Source organism: Dreissena polymorpha, chromosome 7 (genome assembly GCF_020536995.1).
Source record: "Dreissena polymorpha isolate Duluth1 chromosome 7, UMN_Dpol_1.0, whole genome shotgun sequence".
Lineage (NCBI taxonomy): Eukaryota > Metazoa > Mollusca > Bivalvia > Myida > Dreissenidae > Dreissena > Dreissena polymorpha.
The window spans coordinates 75,952,385-75,974,969 of NC_068361.1; the positions used below are offsets into that span (position 1 = coordinate 75,952,385).

At 35.0% G+C, this 22,585-nt stretch overlaps 1 protein-coding gene and 1 long non-coding RNA gene across 2 annotated transcripts in view; one reads left to right on the forward strand and one right to left on the reverse strand.

Moving 5' to 3' along the window:
• Positions 1-22,585, reverse strand: part of LOC127838190 (uncharacterized) — a 451,449-nt gene that overhangs the window by 252,703 nt on the left and 176,161 nt on the right. The window lies entirely within an intron of this gene.
• LOC127838175 (uncharacterized) overlaps positions 1-22,585 on the forward strand; it is a 126,035-nt gene that overhangs the window by 99,620 nt on the left and 3,830 nt on the right. Inside the window, exons 7-13 of the mRNA XM_052365755.1 lie at positions 18,082-18,222; positions 18,355-18,471; positions 18,787-19,097; positions 19,265-19,372; positions 20,316-20,469; positions 20,679-20,862; positions 20,951-22,569. Coding sequence (XP_052221715.1) covers positions 18,082-18,222; positions 18,355-18,471; positions 18,787-19,097; positions 19,265-19,372; positions 20,316-20,469; positions 20,679-20,862; positions 20,951-22,569 — 2,634 coding nt within the window. The remainder of the gene's footprint in view (positions 1-18,081; positions 18,223-18,354; positions 18,472-18,786; positions 19,098-19,264; positions 19,373-20,315; positions 20,470-20,678; positions 20,863-20,950; positions 22,570-22,585) is intronic.

The window sequence follows — 22,585 nt, forward strand, 5'->3', positions numbered from 1 at the left end:
ACATTGTCCACCGTGGGACTGCGTTTTATGCAGAAATCGCGATTGACGTAGTATACTTAAATTATTGTAAGTGAATATATCAAATGACTTCTTTGTCTGTGAATCTTTATATTTCTATGCATGCGTACATATACGTAAAGTTAAATGGATGGAATTTAAGACGATATCTGGTCGAAATGAATGTATCACTAGCCGGAATGGTATAGGCTAGATATTATTGTAAGATATTTTCCTATGTGTACCCAACGGTTTGATATAGAGATGTTACATTGATATCATTTGCTCTATTAGTTATTATCTTAAATTAGTATTGTCTTACAACGTTTAATCACATTCGTTCATCTGCTGTGTTAATTTGTCGATCGACGACATTTATATAGAGAGATGAATATTTTTCCCCAATACATATTCAATACTTCAAGAAGTGGTAGACGCGCAATAAAAAAGCAAATAAATGCTTATTTCGAGAAAAATAGTGTTGTTTTTGTTAATCTGATGACCGTATTCGTGTAAAAAAGAACATATTTGAAATTTATTATAATGTATAAAAATGCAGCAATGACACATTCTGTCGGCGCATGGATTAGAAGAACATTGTGTACACAATCGTCTTTTGATAAATCTTTATGATAATTGATGTATTTTTATTAGGTTGTCTAGGTGCACGTACAAATCAGGCTAAGAAATATTACAAGTTTACAAGTACATTTCTCTCAACGAGTCAATCAATTTATATTTGATACTTGAGCAACTTAGTAAAATATGTTATGTCTTTGTTTAACAAATGTTTCAGATGTTATCTTATAATTACAGCCTTTACTGTTTGACATATAAAGCTTGCATTTGAATACTACAGTATTACCAAATGTTTTTTTTCAGAATGTCATCAGGAAGTTTGGGGAGTAATCGTTTCAAATTGAAGGAGATTGAGAACGACGCTTAATGGAACAAAGCATCAGTGCTCGTTATATAACCAGGAAGACGTTGCAATTGTAGACACAATAGGTTTGTGATAAATCTTTTCCTCAAAATATTTCTTTGACCTTTCCCCGATTACTCGATTTTTCACAATATTGCATTAATATATTACTCTGTACGAAGATTTAAATAAATATTCCTTACCGTTTATTTAATTTAAAGAACATGGTTATATTTGCAACTCGTTTACTATCTTCAAACTATGTTTTACCTTAGCTGTTGAACTCGAAAGTTCCAAAGCAAATATGTTATCTAGCACTATTAATTGTGAACAATTAAGTAACTTTTTTTCATGCATTATATCGATTTCTCTTATATCAAAAGTGAGCTGCTCTTAATAATTCATGGACAAACCAGGATTTAGACATTGTTTGACTTTGTTGAACATTTGGATTGATAGGATCAACACAGTGTTTGTCAGTACAATATTAAAAAAATCTTATTTTTTACACGTCAACACACAATTGCAATCGTAAGCTGTTTATCAATTTAGTTAACATTCGTATCTCTGACACAATCATTCAAAACTGAGAACATTCAGATACATTTATTAAAATTCACGATACTAGAAAATTAATTCCATATACCAGGTACGATATTTCTGCTTCCCTGTTCGTGAAAGATATTTTTTTAAACCACGGAAACTTATTGTTGATAATTAAAATGATGAATTGATGTGGATATTGCAAAAATTCGCTCTTTTGTCTCCGGTTAAACTATAACCTATAATATATACTTGTCTCAATAGCGAGGTACTAAATAGAGACTAACCCATTCAAAATTGCATTTTAACCGGTTGGTTTGACGTTGGCATATGCTATATATTTATACGCCTACGTCTGCTACATCACACGCAGATACGAATATTTTCATATGTTTGACGATGATATATAATATAAAATTAATGCTCTTAAAGTAGTTAATGTACTTAATTTCCCGCCACGATATCCGAAAATTTGCGAGCGAACGCGAGACTGGCCTCGGGCAGCGTCGGAAAAATGATGTATTCATGAGAAGTACGTCGTGCTTTCGAAGCTACCCGAAGCTAATCTCGCGTTCACTCGTAATGTTTGGATATCGTAGCCGGAAATTCACATAGGATATATTGTGACACAAAAAATAAAAACGAGCATTTTTATAGGGTAAGATCTATGTTACCAGACCACATCAGGCGTTGAAATTTTGGCTATTGCTATAAGAACATTGATTTGTTATGTGTTCACCTTATTTATTTTTTATAATGTACGAAATATTCGTTGATTTTGATTGTTTATGGGCTTTTAAAAGAATAAGTCACACATGAAATTGAAAGTTAAATATGAATGTGCATACACCGCTTCTTTAGATAATCATTTACTGATTGTGTGTGGTCATATCGGTATATCATGTATTGTTTTATACCTAGATATGCAACATGCTACGCTTGTTTCATAATAGTTTAATATGTTGATTTCTCTAGTTTACTTGTATACATATCTCAAGTTCAAAATGGTGGGCTTTTACTTTATACGTTCTTCAAACAACAAATACAAAAATATATATTTCGTAATATATATATACAAATGTACACATATTGATTCCAATAAGTTAAAGTAACCGACAAATGTTGGATCATTGACTTATCGACACACACTTACACAATGGTAAAGCACATACTTCAAGTGATATAAACATGGTCTAAACTGAGCACGGCGTGACATGATGGTTACGTGTGTTTGGAGTGTAACCTTAATGGTAATATCGGCGTTTCGTATAATTACGAACATTTTGACGTAACGCACGTTAAACAACGGATACGTTTGCGTAAGGGTTCTGCACCGTATTTAAATAATTCACAGTAACGTTACAAAAGCTGTATTAGATGTATCTTGTTATAAATCGTCATATGCCATTCAACTATCAAACTACTCGATAAATTTAATTAATTATACTTAATTCAATATATATTTTATCACAATGTCACTTGATTGTATCGCTGTATTAAGCGCGCTCGTATTGTTTTATCTGTACTTGATTATTCCCAGACAAGGAAGTTGTTAAACCACATTCAAGTTGCTCTCGTGTAATCGTAAATTACGGAATCCGGATAGTGCCATCTATAATTTCGCATTTCTTTCATCAAGGGCGACACTAAACACACGAAGCGATACTTGATCTTTTTCTTGACAGTCGCGGCGATACTTGATCTTTTTTTTTGACAGTCGCGGCGATTCTTGATCTTTTTCTTGACATTCGCAGCGACGCACGATGTATTTAACACGATATATCGCTCTTGTGTAGGTAGCCAAAATGGCGATATATCGTGTTAAATATATCGTGCGTCGCCGCAACTGTCACGAAAAAGATCAAGTATCGCCGCGACTGTCGAGAAAAAGATCAAACATGGCTTCGTGTGTCTAGTGTCGCCCTTGATGAAAGAAGTGCGAGATTATAGATGGCACTATCCGGATTCCGTAGTAACTACATATCAAAACGTTATATGAATAGACAGTGATAAACGGTAACAAAACAGACTGAACTTCATGTGTACATATCTGCTCACTGAATTGTTGTGAAAGAGTGCGAAATGGTCAAACAATTATCGCTAGGACAATTAGAACATGTGGAACATCAATATTTATACTCAAACATGTACGACATTTATCTTGCATTTGTGCGAAAGACTTCCGCACATGGGTTTAATCAGCAAAGCTCTTAAGCCTAAGTGCAGGAAAATCATTCAAAATGCAAAGGAGATAAGGATCGGACAAGAAATGCGAGCTCAAGTTTGACATAGCCGACTTGACTCATACATGTCTTCGGCGGCACATTGTCTCAGTGGACTAAACATTTCAGCCGTGTTTAAGGACGATCCTTGTTAACGCGTGCTTTCGGCACATTGTAAAATGACATTCAAAGCTAATGTACATTTCATAAAAGTCTTTCGAATCGCTATCTTGGATATGGGACAAACACGAAACCGTTACTGAGAAACAATCCCTGGACGCATAGTCCAATTAACGAAGGGCATTTCTATGACAATTTTGACGTCTACACGTGATTTGTAAGGAAAAAGGAAACGCACATGATTTATGGCGCAGGCCGTTTTCGCTTTGATAACTGTCGTTCTTTTGCAAGATCGCAATCTTTCAGAATAACCGATTCATAACTTGATATGGACAAAATGAGTCTGTTTTGTTAGAGCGGCTTTTTACTAACGTAAAATTTGTTCAAAACGGAGCTACACCATATAATATAAAAATATCAAAGAAGTAAATCATTGACACATTGCAATTCGTATTTTTTATTGATGTCGATATAGTGTGTTTCATTGGTTGTACACATTCATACCCTAATGATAAAATCTTAGTAAATTGATCAATGTAAAATTGCTTTCATTTGTATGATAATGTTGTTGTGTTTATATAACTTATATCATCTTTGTTTTCCTAATCTAATCGTTTATCCTGTTCATCATAAAACGTCTATCAAATTATTAAACTTGTATTGAAGAAAGCGCCAGTTCAGGATATGTCCTTATTTAAAAAAAGTAACCATTCAGTGTGTGATATAAAAAACTAGCAATTATTTCGATACAATTAATATTGTTTAGTAGTGGATTTCTTATCGATAAATATAAATGAGTTGTGCATACACATCAATGATCTGTTTTTCAACAGACTCACGTTAATAGACTGTTTAATCAAATCCCGTATATTATCTTATTCCCCTTCACACTTAACAAAAGTATTGCCTTTTAATCGGCATGTTAAAAAAATCTATTTCGTAAACGATGACGTTGGTCTTTAGAACTTAAAGCGAGACTATACGATTTTTATATGTGTTAAATTGTGATATATTTATAAAAAATATAGTACAATAACACAGAATAGGCAAACAATATACATTGACGACGAATTTTATAAAATGCAGCAAAGACAAATTAGCGCCGATGGTGACGAAGATATTTCGTACATATTTTCCTATAATAACCGAAGCATTCGTCTTTTTATTGGGACCGGAGTTAGTGTTCGTGTGTCGTATGAATAGATATTGTTGCAGGAATTTAAAATGATCCGTAAAACTAAATTGAGATTCACATCGTACATGCATGATACAGACATTTTCGATTTCAGAATTAAATATCTGGCTTAGTTCGCATTTTTTGACACATGTTCTTCTTAACTTTTATTTTAATTTATATTGAAATACATATATAATAAGTTTTTACACATTTTATATAAATTCATAAATATTTGACAAAATCGTATTGCCTCGCTTTAAACTAGTCAAACATTCAAGGTATGATTTATCAGACACATCGCCGCTGGTTATTTATATGTTTATCAGACATAAGTACGCTAATTTGCCAATGTTGACTTAGAATGTAAACCCTTTGACGTGCAAGGATTTATTTTACAAATCTTCCTCATTCTCTCTCCAGATTAAAGTGTGTCATGAGAATTAAACTGATTTCCATTGATGCGATGGCTTCATAAAACATTTCTTCTGAATTGTAACAGGCAAAGAAATCAAATAAACAACAAATTGCATCCAATTACTAGCATAGGAAAATATTGTAATCATTTTGTTGCAAGATTCTGTCAGTCCGTCTATTTGTCTCTTCACTTTTCGGGCAGTAACTTATCAATCCATTCCAGATTTCTTTTAAATAATTTAACCCATAAGAAACAGTGTGCCGCGCGAAATAATCGTGTAGTTTCCTTCAAGATCATGGACATTGAGTTTGAATATGAAAATATGTTCAGAATAGGGCTTATCCGCACTAGAAACCAGATACATTAACAGGAAAAACAACCATTACATTAACAATATCCGAACGCGAGACTATGTGTCGCGTCATATGCTTAGGTAAAAGTTTAAATGTAGAACAGACTTGTGAGGAATGGGCATGTCATCCATATAACCTTCTGGTGTAATTAATGTTTAAAATAAGTCGGGATGTATGTTCTCAACTTAAAATGCATGATCACCTTTATCAGACGAGATGTCGTTTATTTCACGACGGTTTAATTCGATTGAGAAGCGTACCACTGCCTTCTTTTCCTGTTACTGTCTTAAATCAGTATGGAATCATTGAATATGTTTCCAGTTACATCTGTATTTGAGCTGAAATGTTAAAAAAACACTTTTGAGTTCTGATGAGTATAATTTTAAAGTGGATTGTTTGATTGCCTAAAAGTCTACATACTATCTCAGATAACGACTCTTACAAAATATGTGTATGCGATTTAATACGCTCAATTTTTTGTTATTAATAGACCTCTTTAGATATAAAATGAAAGCGGTCTTGCTAAATATCGCAACGACATCTCACGAGATTGATTAGTTTGCAACAGCATTGTCAATACTATCGATGGCTGCAATTAATTTTCATTATTTTGCATGAAACGTGTTTTTTTTTTAAATATTTTACAGATAAATAGTTAAACCAAAAAAGTGTTATTATAATACAATATCTTATAAAATAAGACTATTTGTTCTTTAATAAGAAAATGCGCAAATTACGTGCTCGCCATGTTGTTGTATTTGATAGATCAATCTGAGCGGTACTCGACTAATGATTGTAGTACATGGATCTCTTGCAACATAGGTGTGGAGGAGTGCACAATCGCCAAAATGTGTAAATGACAAGAAGGAGGAATGTGGAAGTTCTAACGATAATTGCGACAATGGTGCCCCTTATTCAGGAGCCACATGTCGTTGCCCTAGTCGGAGAATAGGAAGATGTTGCACAAGTGGAGAGTATTCTTGACTATGTGCTTTCGACAAAATCTCCAAAAAGCGATACAAATCATTCTTATATGAGCTAGCATTAGTTTCTACAGTTGGGACTAAATATTTAGATTTAATAACAATAATAAAACTAACATCATTGCGAGTTAGTAAAAAACCGTTTGAATAAAAGTGTGTTAGTAATTATGCAATGATTGATCTGATCGATTTGTCCCAGATTGAGGCGTTCACAGTAATTTGTTAAGTTTTGAGTGAATAATAGGAATTGTAAACAATAAGATTGTATTGTGTGTATGTACATTCACATAATGCATGTTTACCTTATATTTTGTCATTTTAATACTGATTCTGCAAATGATGTTTTCACACGCGTGTTTTTTTAATCTGATCTAGTCAGTTAATTGTTTACTCGAAATGACTGAGTTTCAAATGCGGACGAGATATACACATAACAACTGTTCTAATAAAGTTTTGTAAAGAGTTTGCAATACCCGTGGCCTCAAGAGTGTTCACACTATAGAAATTATAACCATCAATAATAATAATAACAATAATAAAAATAATAATAATAATAAAAATAGTATAATACAAACATACGTATTAAGGTATGCATACGTTACAAATATGTAACTTAGAACAAACTGCGTTATTTATGTATGTCTATTTATGTTTCAGTTTGCGAAAAGGCGCGAACGACATAGAGGAATATGAGGGTACTGCGGGTATTGTTCGCTTGGTGTTCATAATGAAAATCCTTTTACTACGAGGTTATTAGTCAGGGTGTACATCTATTGATGTATTGACAAATAGTGTGCAATATATTGTACATTTTATGTAATGACGTGCATACAAATCCCAACCTTCCATACGCGCATTTTTTTATTGGAGTTAATCATAAATTATCATCCCGACATACAATCTTATGTTAGGCACTTCAATTTTGAGTATGAAACTCATCGATAAGCTTCATAATTCGTGTGTTTATGTTCTTGTGTTGTGAGAATATTTTATGAACTATTGTGCGAATACTTTTCAATTCCCACATTTGTATTAGGCCAAGCCATAGTTTACCATGTTCAATATTGGGTTATACTTCGGTTAAACTGACGCATTTCACCACTGCTGTATAATTATAGTCGGTTTTAAAAGAAATTCTATTAACAAGCATTTTAATTTGAAAATATGCTATGTTTCAATATTCTTCGTTTTCAATTATAAAACGTTGGAATCCAACAGCCGGAAAACTAATGCCGCGTTAAGAAAACAGAATTTGATAATTGTGCAAAATGTCCTAACCAACTGTTTGTAGTTAAAACAATACATCAACATAATTAATTGGTTTATGTGTATTTTAAACCTTTTAATACATTTCAATAAAATTAACTATGAGGCCTGTGAATAAATCTATCAGATAACAAGTATGGATGTTTAACAAAATATTTTTGTTTGATCGACAAAGTATACATGGATCACTTATTCGGTAATGTAGGTTATTCAATCCATTTGAATGTTACATTTGTGAACCGCCTAATACATGTATACCATAATCACGTATTATCTCATGTATCTGTATGAATTGTATAAAGTTTATTCCTTTAACATGTTATAAAAACCATGTTCATTTACGAGTTTTATATATCAGCACCTGTTGTTATTGGTCTAACCAACAAGACACGAGACTTATTTTTCGTCCGCGACAGAACATGTCCTGCGCATGATAATCCATTTCGATCAGTTGCTCATATTTAGCTATACAAATTATCTTGTGAAAATTATGAAGTTCTCTGCCATAATGCTTCCTATTTTGCTAAAACGCTATTGAATTCTTATACCTATACAGCGTCCAATTATTCGAGCGGTATACAATGTATACTAAGTTGAGGTTAAATTAAAAAATTGATTTAAACGTTGATCAGTGTTATGTTCTTATATAATAATAATACAAATAAGCTTACTAAGTGTTCATGTATTCATAAAAATAAAAAAGCGAAACTTATTTTATTTCAAAGCGATAAATCATTCACTTGTTAACATTTTGTTTACATTCTCATCAGAATCAAAAGCATATACGTATTTATTAATTTAATTCCAAAGCGGTATAGAAATACATATCTTAACTGATCCGTGCTTCCGTTCAGCGCTTGATCAATAACCAAAATCCTATTCAGATTACGATAATAACATGAATATCGGCAAAACTTGTTCATTGGTTCAATTGAATGGCGAATAATAATCGGATACAATCAAGAAGTGACTTTTAATTAACGTTTAAACAGTTCTCTATTTGAGTTCGATACATTTTGCTTAATTACCACTACCAAAACATCACAATATGGTTTAACAAAGTGCTTCATTAGAGTGCCACTTGTCAAATATATCAAATAAAAACACATTTTAATATCACATACACTTACGATAATTGGGATGAACATAGCGACACTTTATTCGCATTTTCAATATATATAATCATATGATTTATAATATTAGTCAAATATTGCACTATATTTTTTTCACAATGGTGTTAATGTTTAAAGGGAATGTCAACCACGACGACGAAGAAAAGAAAAGTTGTAAAAAACCGTATTTTTTACAATTCTTAGTTTATATTGATTAAAATATCACGACTGGTATATTACCTTACTTGAAAAAAGTTAATATTTTCTGTATACTCTGTAATTAAATTTCGCGATGTGAAATCGAAAGACAATCGCGAAAATAGGTGACATAACGATATACAACCTATAAATAACGCAAGTAGATTGATCATATATATATATATATATATATATATATACAATTCTCTTCGCATGCACAATTTGCATTCCTGGGTTAACCACGTGACGATGATGATCAATCTACTGGCGTTATTTATTGTTAACTGGTAGTTACCTGGTAGACATACCCAGTAAATTGTATTACCAAATATACTGAAAATATGAAAACCCTAACTTTTTTTTCAAGTAATGTTATATACCAGTCGTGATATTTTAATCAATATAAACTATTAATTGTAAACAAATACGGTATTTTACAACTTTTCTTCGTCGTCGTGGTTGACAGTCCCTTTAATGGTTTGTTCTGCGATTGTCCGAAACCCAAATGCTATTGGTCGCCATGGGAAGCAGTGCTGATCTAGAACCTGCGGTGGAGGTTCGCATGTTAGGTCTAGATTATTTTTAGCTCTGCTGTTTTCGGAGAGGTATTGTCATAGCCAGCTCGTCGTGTCGTCCGCGTCGTGCTAAAACCTTAACATTTTATTAAGGTTTTGAACATTGGCTCTAAAATCAAAGTGCTTCAGCCTACAACTTTGAAACTTCGTATGTAGCTGCACAAATTCTTACAAGCTTTCATTTATTTAAAACTGCACCCGCTGCCGAGCATGGCACCCGTTATGCGTTGCTCTTGTTTTTGTTGCGCAATGCATGAATGAGCGAATGCAAAAAAACAATGCATATACTCGGAATTTCGTGATACCGGACAGTGTTAACTGTGGTGCTATAACATTAGTACCATCACATCATCCGGTTGTGGATGCGTCTGTCCAAAGATCTATCATGGTCATTGTTGCGAAAATTGTATGTTTACATATTATTTTCTCAACACCCACTTGTAATATGTTAACGTTAATATACTGTCATTGCATATTTATGTTTGTGTTTGTTTAATACGACGCATGTAAGCTTCGAATGCTGCCTTTTTTTTCAACGTTTTGGACCAATTGACACTTCAGGAAGACCAGCAAAACAAGAATTGTCGAATCGAAATCAAATATGTATAAGGATGTCCTGCAGGAAAGCACTATACTTTTTAAGTAGTTTGAGTCATAACATGTGTCACATTTATACTACGTATCATGGGTCTTGCTACGCATAGTGTATACGTTTTTTTTACTATATTTATTTATCACTTTTTTATACAAGCAAATAGAAGATACAGGTTTGTATGCTTATAATCATTACATGGTATAAACCTGTTGGTAAGTAGATTTGTAGTATGCAGTTTGTATTACATTTAGAGTTCTTTTTCTTGTTATGTATTTCAGTATGTCCGGATATCATCCAGTGTAAAAATAGAAGTTGCACAATTGCAACCAACACTGAGTGCAATGAATGCAATGAAAACAATTCGATATTCAAGATATGGAATAACAAAAAGGAATGTCAACGTAAGATTGTTTTACATGAGACTATGCTTTAATTTCCACACATACGTTAAGTCCGGCATGCATCTTGTGCGGAGTATATTGCTTGAACTGTATATAATTATATGGGGCTTTAAGAGAATTGCACAATACACGGACGAATACACTCGCTGCATGATTTAACACGTTTTTACAATAGTTTTTTGTGTACAGAGCATAATTCACACAGAAAGGAGTTAAGTTAAACACAACTTGAATTGATAAAACAAAAGGAAGAGCAGAGTAACAGAATCAAACATCTCTTTTCAATAGTTTACAGTGATTTCCATTGTTTTAATTGATTTTATACTCCGTTTCTTGTGTGGTGCATAGATCTGCAAGTATTTTAGGTATTGATGAAATAAACGTTATATACTTTTGGAGCAAATACCGAGCACAAAGAGTATTACTGCATCCTAAGTTTTTACAGATTTTTCCATTTCTTTTTTTCATGTAACCCTTTTATGGTGTTTTGTGAGTTTTTGCCCTTCGAATATTTTTATTGTTAATAGCATAACTACGACCTGTCATTTCATTGTGTGAAGCATAACTCGAAAAATATTGAATGGATTCAAATTAAAACAACTTACAGTATGAACAAAGGGCATTGGGATATAACATATTAATTGCATCTTGTTTATTTCGTGTAGACTCTATAACAAATCGATCGACGAAAGTAAGATAACAGTTAATAGGTCTACAGAAAACATTGTGCGGTGCTACAAATTAAAAAAAACAACCCATTTCTCTTCCGTGCGTTTAGAATCATGCCTTGGCTGTTATATTGTGCAAAGCAAACTTAGTGGTGTTTTTATTATGCAGTAATAACTCTTAGCGAAATGAAAGGATTCGAATACAACTTTGTGTAGTTATAGAACACTTTAAAGGGCAGTATGACTTATATTAATCATGACGACGTTTTTGATAATAAATGCCTTTTTTCCTCAAGTTTGTGTGCGAAGCGTACTTCTATTGACATAACATGTTAATACAACTTCATTTATTTATATTGGATATTGAGAGGAATTGCAAAAAGGATGTAGTTTAAGTCTCTCTTAGTGCTGAAGAGTTGGATTCCTTTGTTATTTTTCTATTTGGAGCATTACTCTTTGACTATGGAATCTACCATTCGATTTTTGGTCAATTTTAAATTAATAAATGCGCATTTTCGCCTAATTTTCAGGTCAGATTCACACTTTATTGTAAAAATTATACTTTTGGGGTCTTTGGATTCTTCCAAGATTGTAAATATACATCTATACACTTATAAGTAAATGTATTGAACCATATTAAATTGATTTGAATGGTGAGACTCTTTATTATTAAGGTATGTGCGCTTGGAACAATCACTATTGCTGGCCCGGAACATGCAGCACCACCGGACTTACTATGGACTGTCAATGTGCGAATGGCTTTGTCAAAAGGTCAACTGTTGATTACGGTTCGATCAATGCCGGAGAAACAACGTGCCAGCCCAACACACCTCCTGATATTTTGACATGCGATACAGTGGCAGTTGGACCTAACGGTGAAAAGAAACGAGCAATGAGCACTAGCCATTCAACGGCATGTCAATACCTAGCGGATATGTACGGCAACTACCAACCGAGTACTATGGAATTTATAATGTCTTCTGAATTTTCAGTAACTATTTCTCTTAGCAAACCATCTTTCATCGAAGAAGAAAAATTTGGAATCAGCGATACAACAATAACAATTAAGGTCCAGGATGTGACAGGTAATTGCTTCTTTAAACCTTGTACCTAACACTCTGGTCTATAAGCTTTTCAATTACATAACAAGTGTGTTTTTCCATATTATATACAATAAAACAAGTGATAATTATGTTGACTTCTTAAAGGTTCATATGAAGCAAAGTCAAACCATACACAATTGGTTGACACCTCATCCAGCACAAGCGTGGTACAAACACAACACGACACAGGAAACATAACGGTCAACCAGGCGAAGTATAATCTACACAATGGTGAAGCGTAAGACATTTTACATTACTGTATCAACGATTATATATTTCTATTGAAAACGGAACTGAATTGGGAGAACATTGCTGGAATGTTTATGTTATGATTTGTTAGGCTTTATATTATTACATTTTAAAATATATTTTATGATGCAGACTTTGCTTGGAGTTTGAAGCAAAGGCGGGAGGCTACTTAAAAAGCATTGATACAAGGGCAGACACGCATGCACCATCTGGACCAGTTCCTTACACGAAGGTCCAAAATCAAAGGACAGTTTGTTACAGATACGATAGCGCACCACCAGAACATTGCTCCAAGTTGGGGTCATGCTCGTCAGAACCGTTAACACTTCAGAAGCGAGTTACACGATCCACAGTATCGATGGTTCAATTCACCGGCTGGGTTGATCCAGTTCCAAGTGGAGGGGCAAGTAAGACAGCATCGACCATTGAAAGTTACCAAATAACTGTCAACGAAGTACCTCCCTCCAACGGATCTTTGAAAGTTGATTACACAAAGAACACATATACCAGAAAAGTTCCTTCATCCGATGTGCATGAAATGGAGTTGAATCTTACATCCAATTCACCGCGACTGTATTGTGTTACACTAGAGATCAAGGATATTGCAGATAACGTTCGACAAAGTAGAAGGTTTATGTTGTTCGACAACACGAGTTTCATTGAAACCTGGAAAGACAATCCATATAAATTTGATTCAGCATCGCCAGAGACAAACTTCACCTGGCAAACACATCACAATGATATTTGTCTGAATTGGAAAAACTACTTCATAAACATGTTCTATTTGCAAAACGAACTTTTAAATGAAATAGAGTCCGAGCCCCATGGTCATATAACCGGCGTATATGAACAGACAACTGGCCTTCTCCCCGTTGGTGGTACACCGAATGTACATGGGATAATACAATATTTCGTATCCTGGAAACTGAACAATGGTGCGTTTACGGAAGAACAACTCGTACCAAACTTTCTGAATCAACGATTCTGCACTAACTTAAATGTTGCTGATGGACAGACCTATACATTCAACATTCGTCCAGTTGATATTGTCGATAACACTTTCAATGAGTCTACAACCGTTTACATAGATCGCTCGCCACCCCATATAAATAACATTTGGTTAAAGAAAGACGGATATGAGATGTTATATGTTCATAACAGCACCGATTTGTCAAAGATGCAGATGACGTTCGACGCATTGGACTCACATAGTGGACTTAAAAACATAAAGTGGGAGTTCGGAATCGCCGATACGTCAACTACGTTAACTAGTGGTTATTTGTCAGTAGTACAGATAAAAAACGTTAGTTTCATATTGTCATTTTTATGGTTGTTTGTTTATTATACTTACACAGACTTAAAAGAATGTTTTACATTGAAAGGAACGTGTTTTAGTATCAATATAAAACGTAATCAATATAAACAACCAATATGAAAAATGATTTGATCAATTACTTTTTATTTGAATTGCATACATGTTATATAGGGCGTTACTTATTTCAGACAACTTGTCCAACTGAAAATGTTGATTGCTATTGCCCAGACATAGGAATGTGTGAGTTTTTCAACTACTCAATCCCGCTGAATAAGCTCGTTGATGCAGATAAGCATACCGGGAACCACAACAGGAACTACTTCTTCAAAATTACGGTCACTAACAATGCCTTGCTGACAACGACAGAGCATATCGATGTACTTATTGACGACTCCCCACCAGAAGAAGGAGTGATTTATGAAGGTATTGAATTAGACCAAAGTCGAGCTTTGAAATCATAGTTGACAATCTGTAATCGCGTGCTTTTTAAAATATTCCAAAGCAAGTAAGTTGATGTTAATAGTAATAAATTGTGGAAAATATCATAATCCGTAGTTTCTTATCGGGACGCCACTCGCTGAAGGACCTGTGCAATAGATTCGTACTTCCAGTGTATATAACTTTGTTTCAAATTGTTAAATGTATCGTTATAGGTCCTGTGGACTACAAAGATATCGACTACACAAGTGAGGATTCCTTTGTTGTACACTGGAATGGATTTATCGACCATGAAAGTGGAATCAAACTCTACAGGTTAGGGCTTGCCGAAAGATGCTTAACAAAAGAGGAACTTTACAACTTTACAGAGGTAGCTGAGATAATTGTATATAAAGAGCTTACTGAGACATCAGTTCGTCTTCCAGCTAATTTCACAGGGAAACGGTTCGTTACCATTATTGCTCTTAACCATGCCATGGAGTCATCAAAGTCTGTTTGTTCAGATGGAATCACACGAGATATCTCAGCTGCTCTTATCCGCAACTTAACACTGGCGCATGCAGCATGGACCGAAACCGTTACCTGCCAAAAAGGACAACCGTATTTATTACAATCGCACCTTCAAAAAGTCCCGCTGTATAAAACAACAGCATGTTTAAGCATCTGCAAATCAACAGTGAATACCATAGTAGCTGACTTTATTTCTACTCATATATCCGGAAGTAAAGACCTTGATATTTCGGATTTCCTTTGTCAACACCTACCTTTGTACACTAACGAAACGGTTGTCTATTTGCCCAACGATCATATCGTGCTGAATTGGGAAGTGGAAGAATCAGGAAGTCAAATCGATGACTTTTTTGTTGGGCTTGGTCTGGATGCGACCGAAAAGGATTCGCAAAGTTTGGTGGACTATATTTCTTCTGATAGAAAACCATACTTCAAACATCGACATGAAGCAATTGGATCCGATGAGCTGTTCTATGTCTTCATCAAAACAGTAAACAAAGCAGGATTGTCCAACATCGCAACCCTTGGTCCTATTTTAATCGACCAAACACCACCACGGTACAAATATATTCCCCGAGTGTCTGTCGTTTTAGACACGATCGTGTTTGCCTGGGAATCGGATACATTTTATGACGATGAACAGACAGCCCAAATAGACCAACTGGTATTTCAATTTGGTAGGTTGTCATTTGTATATATTAAGTATTGCATGAATATTTTCGAACCCAACATATAATTCAATTCATAAAAATGAACATCTTTTATATCATTTAGGTCATGACGAACGTGTTGCCAGTCCACTCCTTGAATGGCGATTGGATATGTCGACACCGTGTCCCTCTTATAGTGGAGGCTGCTTTAAATACTCTCTTAATCGTCTCCAGAATCAAGACACGGGGGATGGACTAATGTTTTATCTCAACGTTCACATATACAACAATGCCGGTCACTTTACTTCGATTAGAACCGAAACTTTCCATTTGCCCTCAAGATTTCCACCAGGACACGGCTATGTGTTTGATTTGGATCCAGAAATGATGAACATTTCAACGGATATTGATGTACATTTTACTGAACACAGGATGTGTGCGGGTTGGATGGGATTTAAACATCATGAAAATGTCTCAATCGAAGTGGGCATAGGATTAGATCTCACAACACCAAATGTAGTTCGATTTCAGAGCACGTCAGAAATAAAAAATATCTGCCTTAATTCAAGTTCCATTGTTAACGACAAAGTATACTTTTTCATTGTAAAAGCAAGCTGTAGCGGGGGCACCACAATATCTGCTTCTAACGGAATACGAATATATGATAGACATTCTCCACAAAATAAGCTGAAAGTAAAAATCGGAAAAAATTGCTTCTCCGCAAAAGTCTTTGAAGTTAATGTTTCGATTGCAAGCGACAGTACGTTCATTGAACTTCCATTTACGTTGATTATCGGGCAGCGATATCTTTTGTTCGCGGAAAACAGTGAATGGCAAACTATACTGAGAATTAATACAAGTGACGCTCTAGTCCAAACCGAAGATAACAACTATGTTCTGATCCCTTATGTTGAGAAACCTACTCTACAAGTACACCGAAACGTCTCAATGGACATTTGTTTGCGTTTGAAAATCAGTAAATGTCCGGCAGAGAATATCCTTCCGAACACCAATCAATTGAATATAAGCTGGACATTTCCTCATACCGCCGCATCGTTTGAGGATATTGTATGTTCTGTTTCATTACTTAAATACGTGTCTGTTAACAGCTCGGATGAAGAAAGTATATTCGCACCACCTCAAACTCTTGTTGGCTTATCTGATATTACGTTCCATGATATGAAATTTGAAGCCCAAACACTGTACATGGCCAGCGTTCAGTTGTGCAACAATGTAAGGTGTCTCAGTCCTATTCACTCGCAGGCATTTACAATCGAACTTGAAGCTCCTGATATTTCTTTCATAAACATTGAAGTTATAGTCGCAAATGCTGGGGAGTGCGTTGATGTTAAAGCGTCATGGAAAATAATTGGACAGAGCGCAAACGTTGCATTCTATCAATGGTCTGTAAGTCGTGATGAAATAGGTGGTCAACTGTTGTCTGTTTGGGAGAATGTGCTGCCCAATGGTACAACCGTTAAGGTAATTTTTATATCATTTAAATAAATTGAAGTCAAGAAGACGCATACTTTAAAGACGTTAATACAAACAACTCTTGAAAGAATGCTTATTTGGGGGAAACATGTAATCTATATCGCACATGGTTTCTTACAGGTTGAAAAGTGCGTTCGTCTCCCAACCCATGGACATATGACAACTTTCATGTGTGTCAGGGTATTTTCTGTGAGTGGTTTAGCGAAGACATCTTGTCACAAGATTAATAAAGGCAATAGTGGGTCCTATTCTAAAACAGCTGTGTACGACTTTGATTCGTCATCAGACACTTGGGTCTTCATCAAAAAGGTAAACTTGATTCGTTATAACAGGAAATTACACAATATTATTTTACTATTATACCTCAAACTCTAATATGTAAATATGCTTCCGTTTAATTTTCAGATGCTCTCTAGTTCTGACATTGGTCAGCACTATGTCCTTCTTCACGATTCAGAAATGAACATAGGTAATGCCGATTCTTCAGTGACTGGTGCTTTGATGTACGGTTCAGAACGTTCAGTTTCATGGTACCTTATGAAGATGCAGTATGTGCCACAAACGTGTGATTCCGACATAAACTGTGTTCTAAAGTACGAAACTGACAATGGATACATAGAATTAGACAGAAAATATATATCAATCAATGAATTATATTTCATATGCGCATACTCGAATAACACTGTGATAGAACGTGAGTATTTCACTGAAATTCTAGAAGAAATATCGTCGTGCAGTAATGGTTTCATATTAGACAGTTCTCCGCCCACAAAAGGTGAAGTGCAAGTCCACAACCACAGAGGGTTTATCACAAATCCACATTATGTCATTGTAACATGGACTGGATTCGATGACAACATTGATGCCACCGTATTTGGTTACCCAGAGAAACTGCATTATTTCTCTATGAGAACAGGCAAGAAATGTCATGTTGTGCATCACTTCTAATTTGTACTTTGTACATAAATGCTTTTATTAGTCTAAAATAATAGGCAATTATGATTAATATTAAAATGTAAATTGTATCAATAAACATGTCTATATTCAGGCACAGTTTCCGGTTCAAGCAATCTTTTGGAAATTGTTAGAACTGGCATGGAAACATCTGCAATATTGGACCTGTCAACACCGCCTGATGGAAGTCAAGTTTTCTTCACGGTCAATGGTATGTTTTAGTACACACTAAATATATGCATTTAAAACTATGATTGAGTCTCTATAGTTTAAACTAATCGGTTAAATAGAGGTTAATTTGAACCCAAACCTTACTGTGTATAAGCCGATTATTTCTTTCATGATCATAAATGGATAAGTATATAGGATAACGCATCGCGTGTCTATGCGTTTCTGATAAAGCGTTCTATTTATCCAACACTTATTTAAAATTATTTATGTGTATCTAAAACAATCGGCAACTAAGAGTTCATAGCTTTTTTCAAAGGCATTAAGTATTTGTATAATGCGGAATGCTATTTTCCAGCAACGGATTATGCCAGTTTGTCTACCAGCTCGGACTCATTAGAATTGATCATAGATACATCACCACCTTTATGTGGTAGTGTGACGATTTTAAACAACCATCAGAGAAACATATTCATTAACCAAGAACAAGCAACTGTGCGTTTCGAAGGATTTTCAGATCCGCACAGCGGCCTTGACTATTTCAATGTTGGCGTTGGTACAATCGAAGGGGTAACAGATATCATGTCAGATACGAAAGTCTCCATCGACTTCCTTGAATTGAATTTAGCGCAGATGATCGACGGTCATCATTATTTCATAATTGTGCAAGTATGTTATCGGCTTTATTTCGATCCGTTTGTTATATTTCCCTATAAGTTAAATACTTTTATGTATGAAACGAACTCTAGTTGTTTAATTTGCAAATTATTTAAGCACTTAAAATTTTGCAAGAATTTGAGAAATGCATCTGAATATTTTAATTGTATTCGTTCTAGGCGATCAATCGAGCAGGGCTAGTTTCACAATCTGTATCAAAAAGATTTGTATTGGATCGAACCGCTCCCACCGGAGGACACGTTCTCGATGGGATAAACGGAGCTGGGGTTAGTGTTATTTATTAGTACAACTGGTACCTTGTTCAACCCATTATATGACTGAAAACTTAATGAATGACTTAAACCCGCAATATCTTACTAAAATTGACTACGTGCAAGCTAAAAATTGTACTTGTCACATTGTTCTAAATGAACGATTATGTAATTAACGCTAATAAATGACAGGTTATATCCAATATTGAAGTATTTGTAGAAAAGTTTTGTTTAAATTTAAAAAATCATTGTATGACTTTTGACGAAGAACAGGATAATAAATAAGGACAAACCCCCCATTTTTTCCCATTGCAAAATCACTTACAGCAGCTTCGTACTCATAAATATGAAATTGAGTGGTATAATACACACCAACATTTATTGTCAACCTAGGATTGTTCATTTGTCAGGATAATTATACCCTCAAACATCAATGATAATTCTATTTTGGTAACCTATAATTAGTTACATCAGATATTAAAAATAAATTAATGAACTGATAAACACTACGTTCGATGTTCTTTTCGAACTAACAAGTTAATTTTTTGCCATAACATTGCAAACAATGGAACTCCAGAAATTCAGGATACTAATTATTGGTCTTATACAATACTTTAAGAACAGATCACCATCTATAGACATACCATGATTAAAACTTGGATACCCTCGTTTGAACGGTCGATGCTTAGCATTCGGAGTTTAAACTGGTTTAAAGGCTAGCGCACCCTAACACTTTGTTAAGAATTAATCACAAATTTAAAGCGCCTCTAAAACGCTCTCAGTCAAATGTATTTATGCCGACAGACAATTAAAAACAAGACTGCAAAAACGTGATGCGTGAATCAAAAACTGCACATATAGCTTTAGTGTACTGAATCAGTCTTGAATTACACGTTCTTATCAGAAGGCTGTTCTCCCCAATCATTATTTAATATCAGAATCTTGCAATCACTTACAGGAGATTGATTACCAAAATGATATATACGTTATCAACGCATACTGGAAAGAGTTTTACGACCCAGAGAGTGGCTTAGCATTCTTTAAAGTTGGCCTTGGAACCGATCCATATGAGACCGACGTAAGACCGCTAAAAGATGTTGGAATGATGACAGGTAATAATGAGTTTATACTTCTGCTTGATATAACAACACATACTATAAACACATACCACGTTTCATAAAGTTTTGTTTGTAGCATGCGGTGTATACATATTCTCGGAAATGGTACGTTTAACTTATCAAATGTTTAAAATTTGAATTTACTATACTCTTTCTTCTAAAACATACTTATAAAGCCATGAATACATACCCATATATTGCAGAGGTTTCATGGAATGGCCCGTTTGTTCTTGGACAAAAATACTTTGTGACCGTGGAAGCGTGTAACAATGCAAACCTTTGCATCAGACGTGTATCAGACGGCCTTATTGTCGACAACTCACCCCCAGTTCGCGGTCTTGTACACGTTGGACCAGGAGAAGGTCATGATAAATATTTAGGACATCGGTATGTCAATGAAAAATCGTTCTTGTCAGTTTTCATTTATATCGTGTATGACAAAAATGCAAAACTACCATCACCATTGTTTTTTCAGATCATCTATTAGAATAAGTTGGCAAGGTTTCGAAGATCCGCAATCAGATATAGATCATTTTGAAGTATGTGTGTCAACCTCTAAGGGCGATTGTGATGTTGTTGTGCTATCAAATCGACTGCTCCACTCTTCAATTATAATATCTAATATAACGCTCCCGATAAATATTTCACTTATGGCAACAGTTTGGGCGTTCAATGGAGTCGGCATGAACGTATCAAAGGCGTCTGATATTTTCGTCATTGACGACACACCGCCAGTTGTTGTGAAAGCTCCAAAATTCCTACTAAAATACAACTCGGAAAATGGTAAAACTTCACAATGGGAAAAATCCATCTTACGTGTTGAATGGAAATTCAAGGACGACATCAGTCCTATTGTCCGACATGAGATTTCTTTGAAAACGCATCACGAAGGTCACACGCCTGTTGAGAGGCTTGTCTTAGGATCGGAATGCCACGTTACTGTCAGTTTAGATGGGAGGAATTGGCTTAATAACGGTGACACATACTTTGCAATTGTAACATCGTGTAACGCTGCCGGACTTTGTGCTTCTGAACGAACAAGCGACCTTTTAATTGATTCTACTCCACCACACCTCGGTGGATTTAAACCACCTTTGACGTGGACGAACTACAATAATACAATTGGAAGTAAGGTAACAAATTTATCCCTGACATGGTATGGATTCCACGACCAGGAGTCCGGAATCGAAAACTACTATGTGACGGTCTCCAGATCCTACAGTTTCAATGAACTTTCGAATGGCGTAATTCGAATTAGAGAAACTAATCAAAGCGAAACTGTTCAAACTTCATTCGTACTGACTGAAAGTATTTCTCCTGACGAATCTATTATTCTTTCGATATGGGCGCAAAACAATGTCGGACTTAACAGTTCGATTGCAAGGGTCACTGTGAATGTTTTATCTGAAACGTCTAAACATGAAATGGGAATTTTGGAAATCGAAAAACATTCATGCGACATACATTTTTGTAACAAGGATTGTACGTGCGCAGTTATTGATCGTCCGTGTGTAGAAGTAAGCTCCAACGTAACATGTACTGCTATCTCTAGCACAGATGCGCACACTCAAAATTTACCACAATTTGATGTATATTGGGGACTACCGCATGAAATTCTTAATTTTTCGGCTTCATCGGCATGCTTGAGTGGGCACTGGTCACGAATAATTGGAGTGAGTACTTCCGAAAATATTCATCGTTTTGAATGGAGCCTCGGCGTACATGGACACGCTGTTGGCGAAGGGGTGTACGATCTGAAACTAGAAAACCCTTGGAGTGATGTTGGACAAAGATTACAATTTATTCATTGCCTACCTGTAAATCGTTCATTTGTACACGGGGAACGCTACACCATATATGTAAAGGTTTGGTATAGCAAAAGTACATACACTGTGTTCAAGTCGTCTCCAATCATGATAGATCAAAGACCACCCAAGGTCAGACGTGGTCGTTATATCAGGGAAGGTTATTGTTTTCAAGATTTGGACTTTATTGACTGGACGGATAATATTATTGCCTGTTGGGACGATGTGTTTATTGAAGAGCACAGCTTAATCGATCATTTCAGCGTCAGCCTTGGGACATCCCCTCACAGTAAGAACGTTTAAAA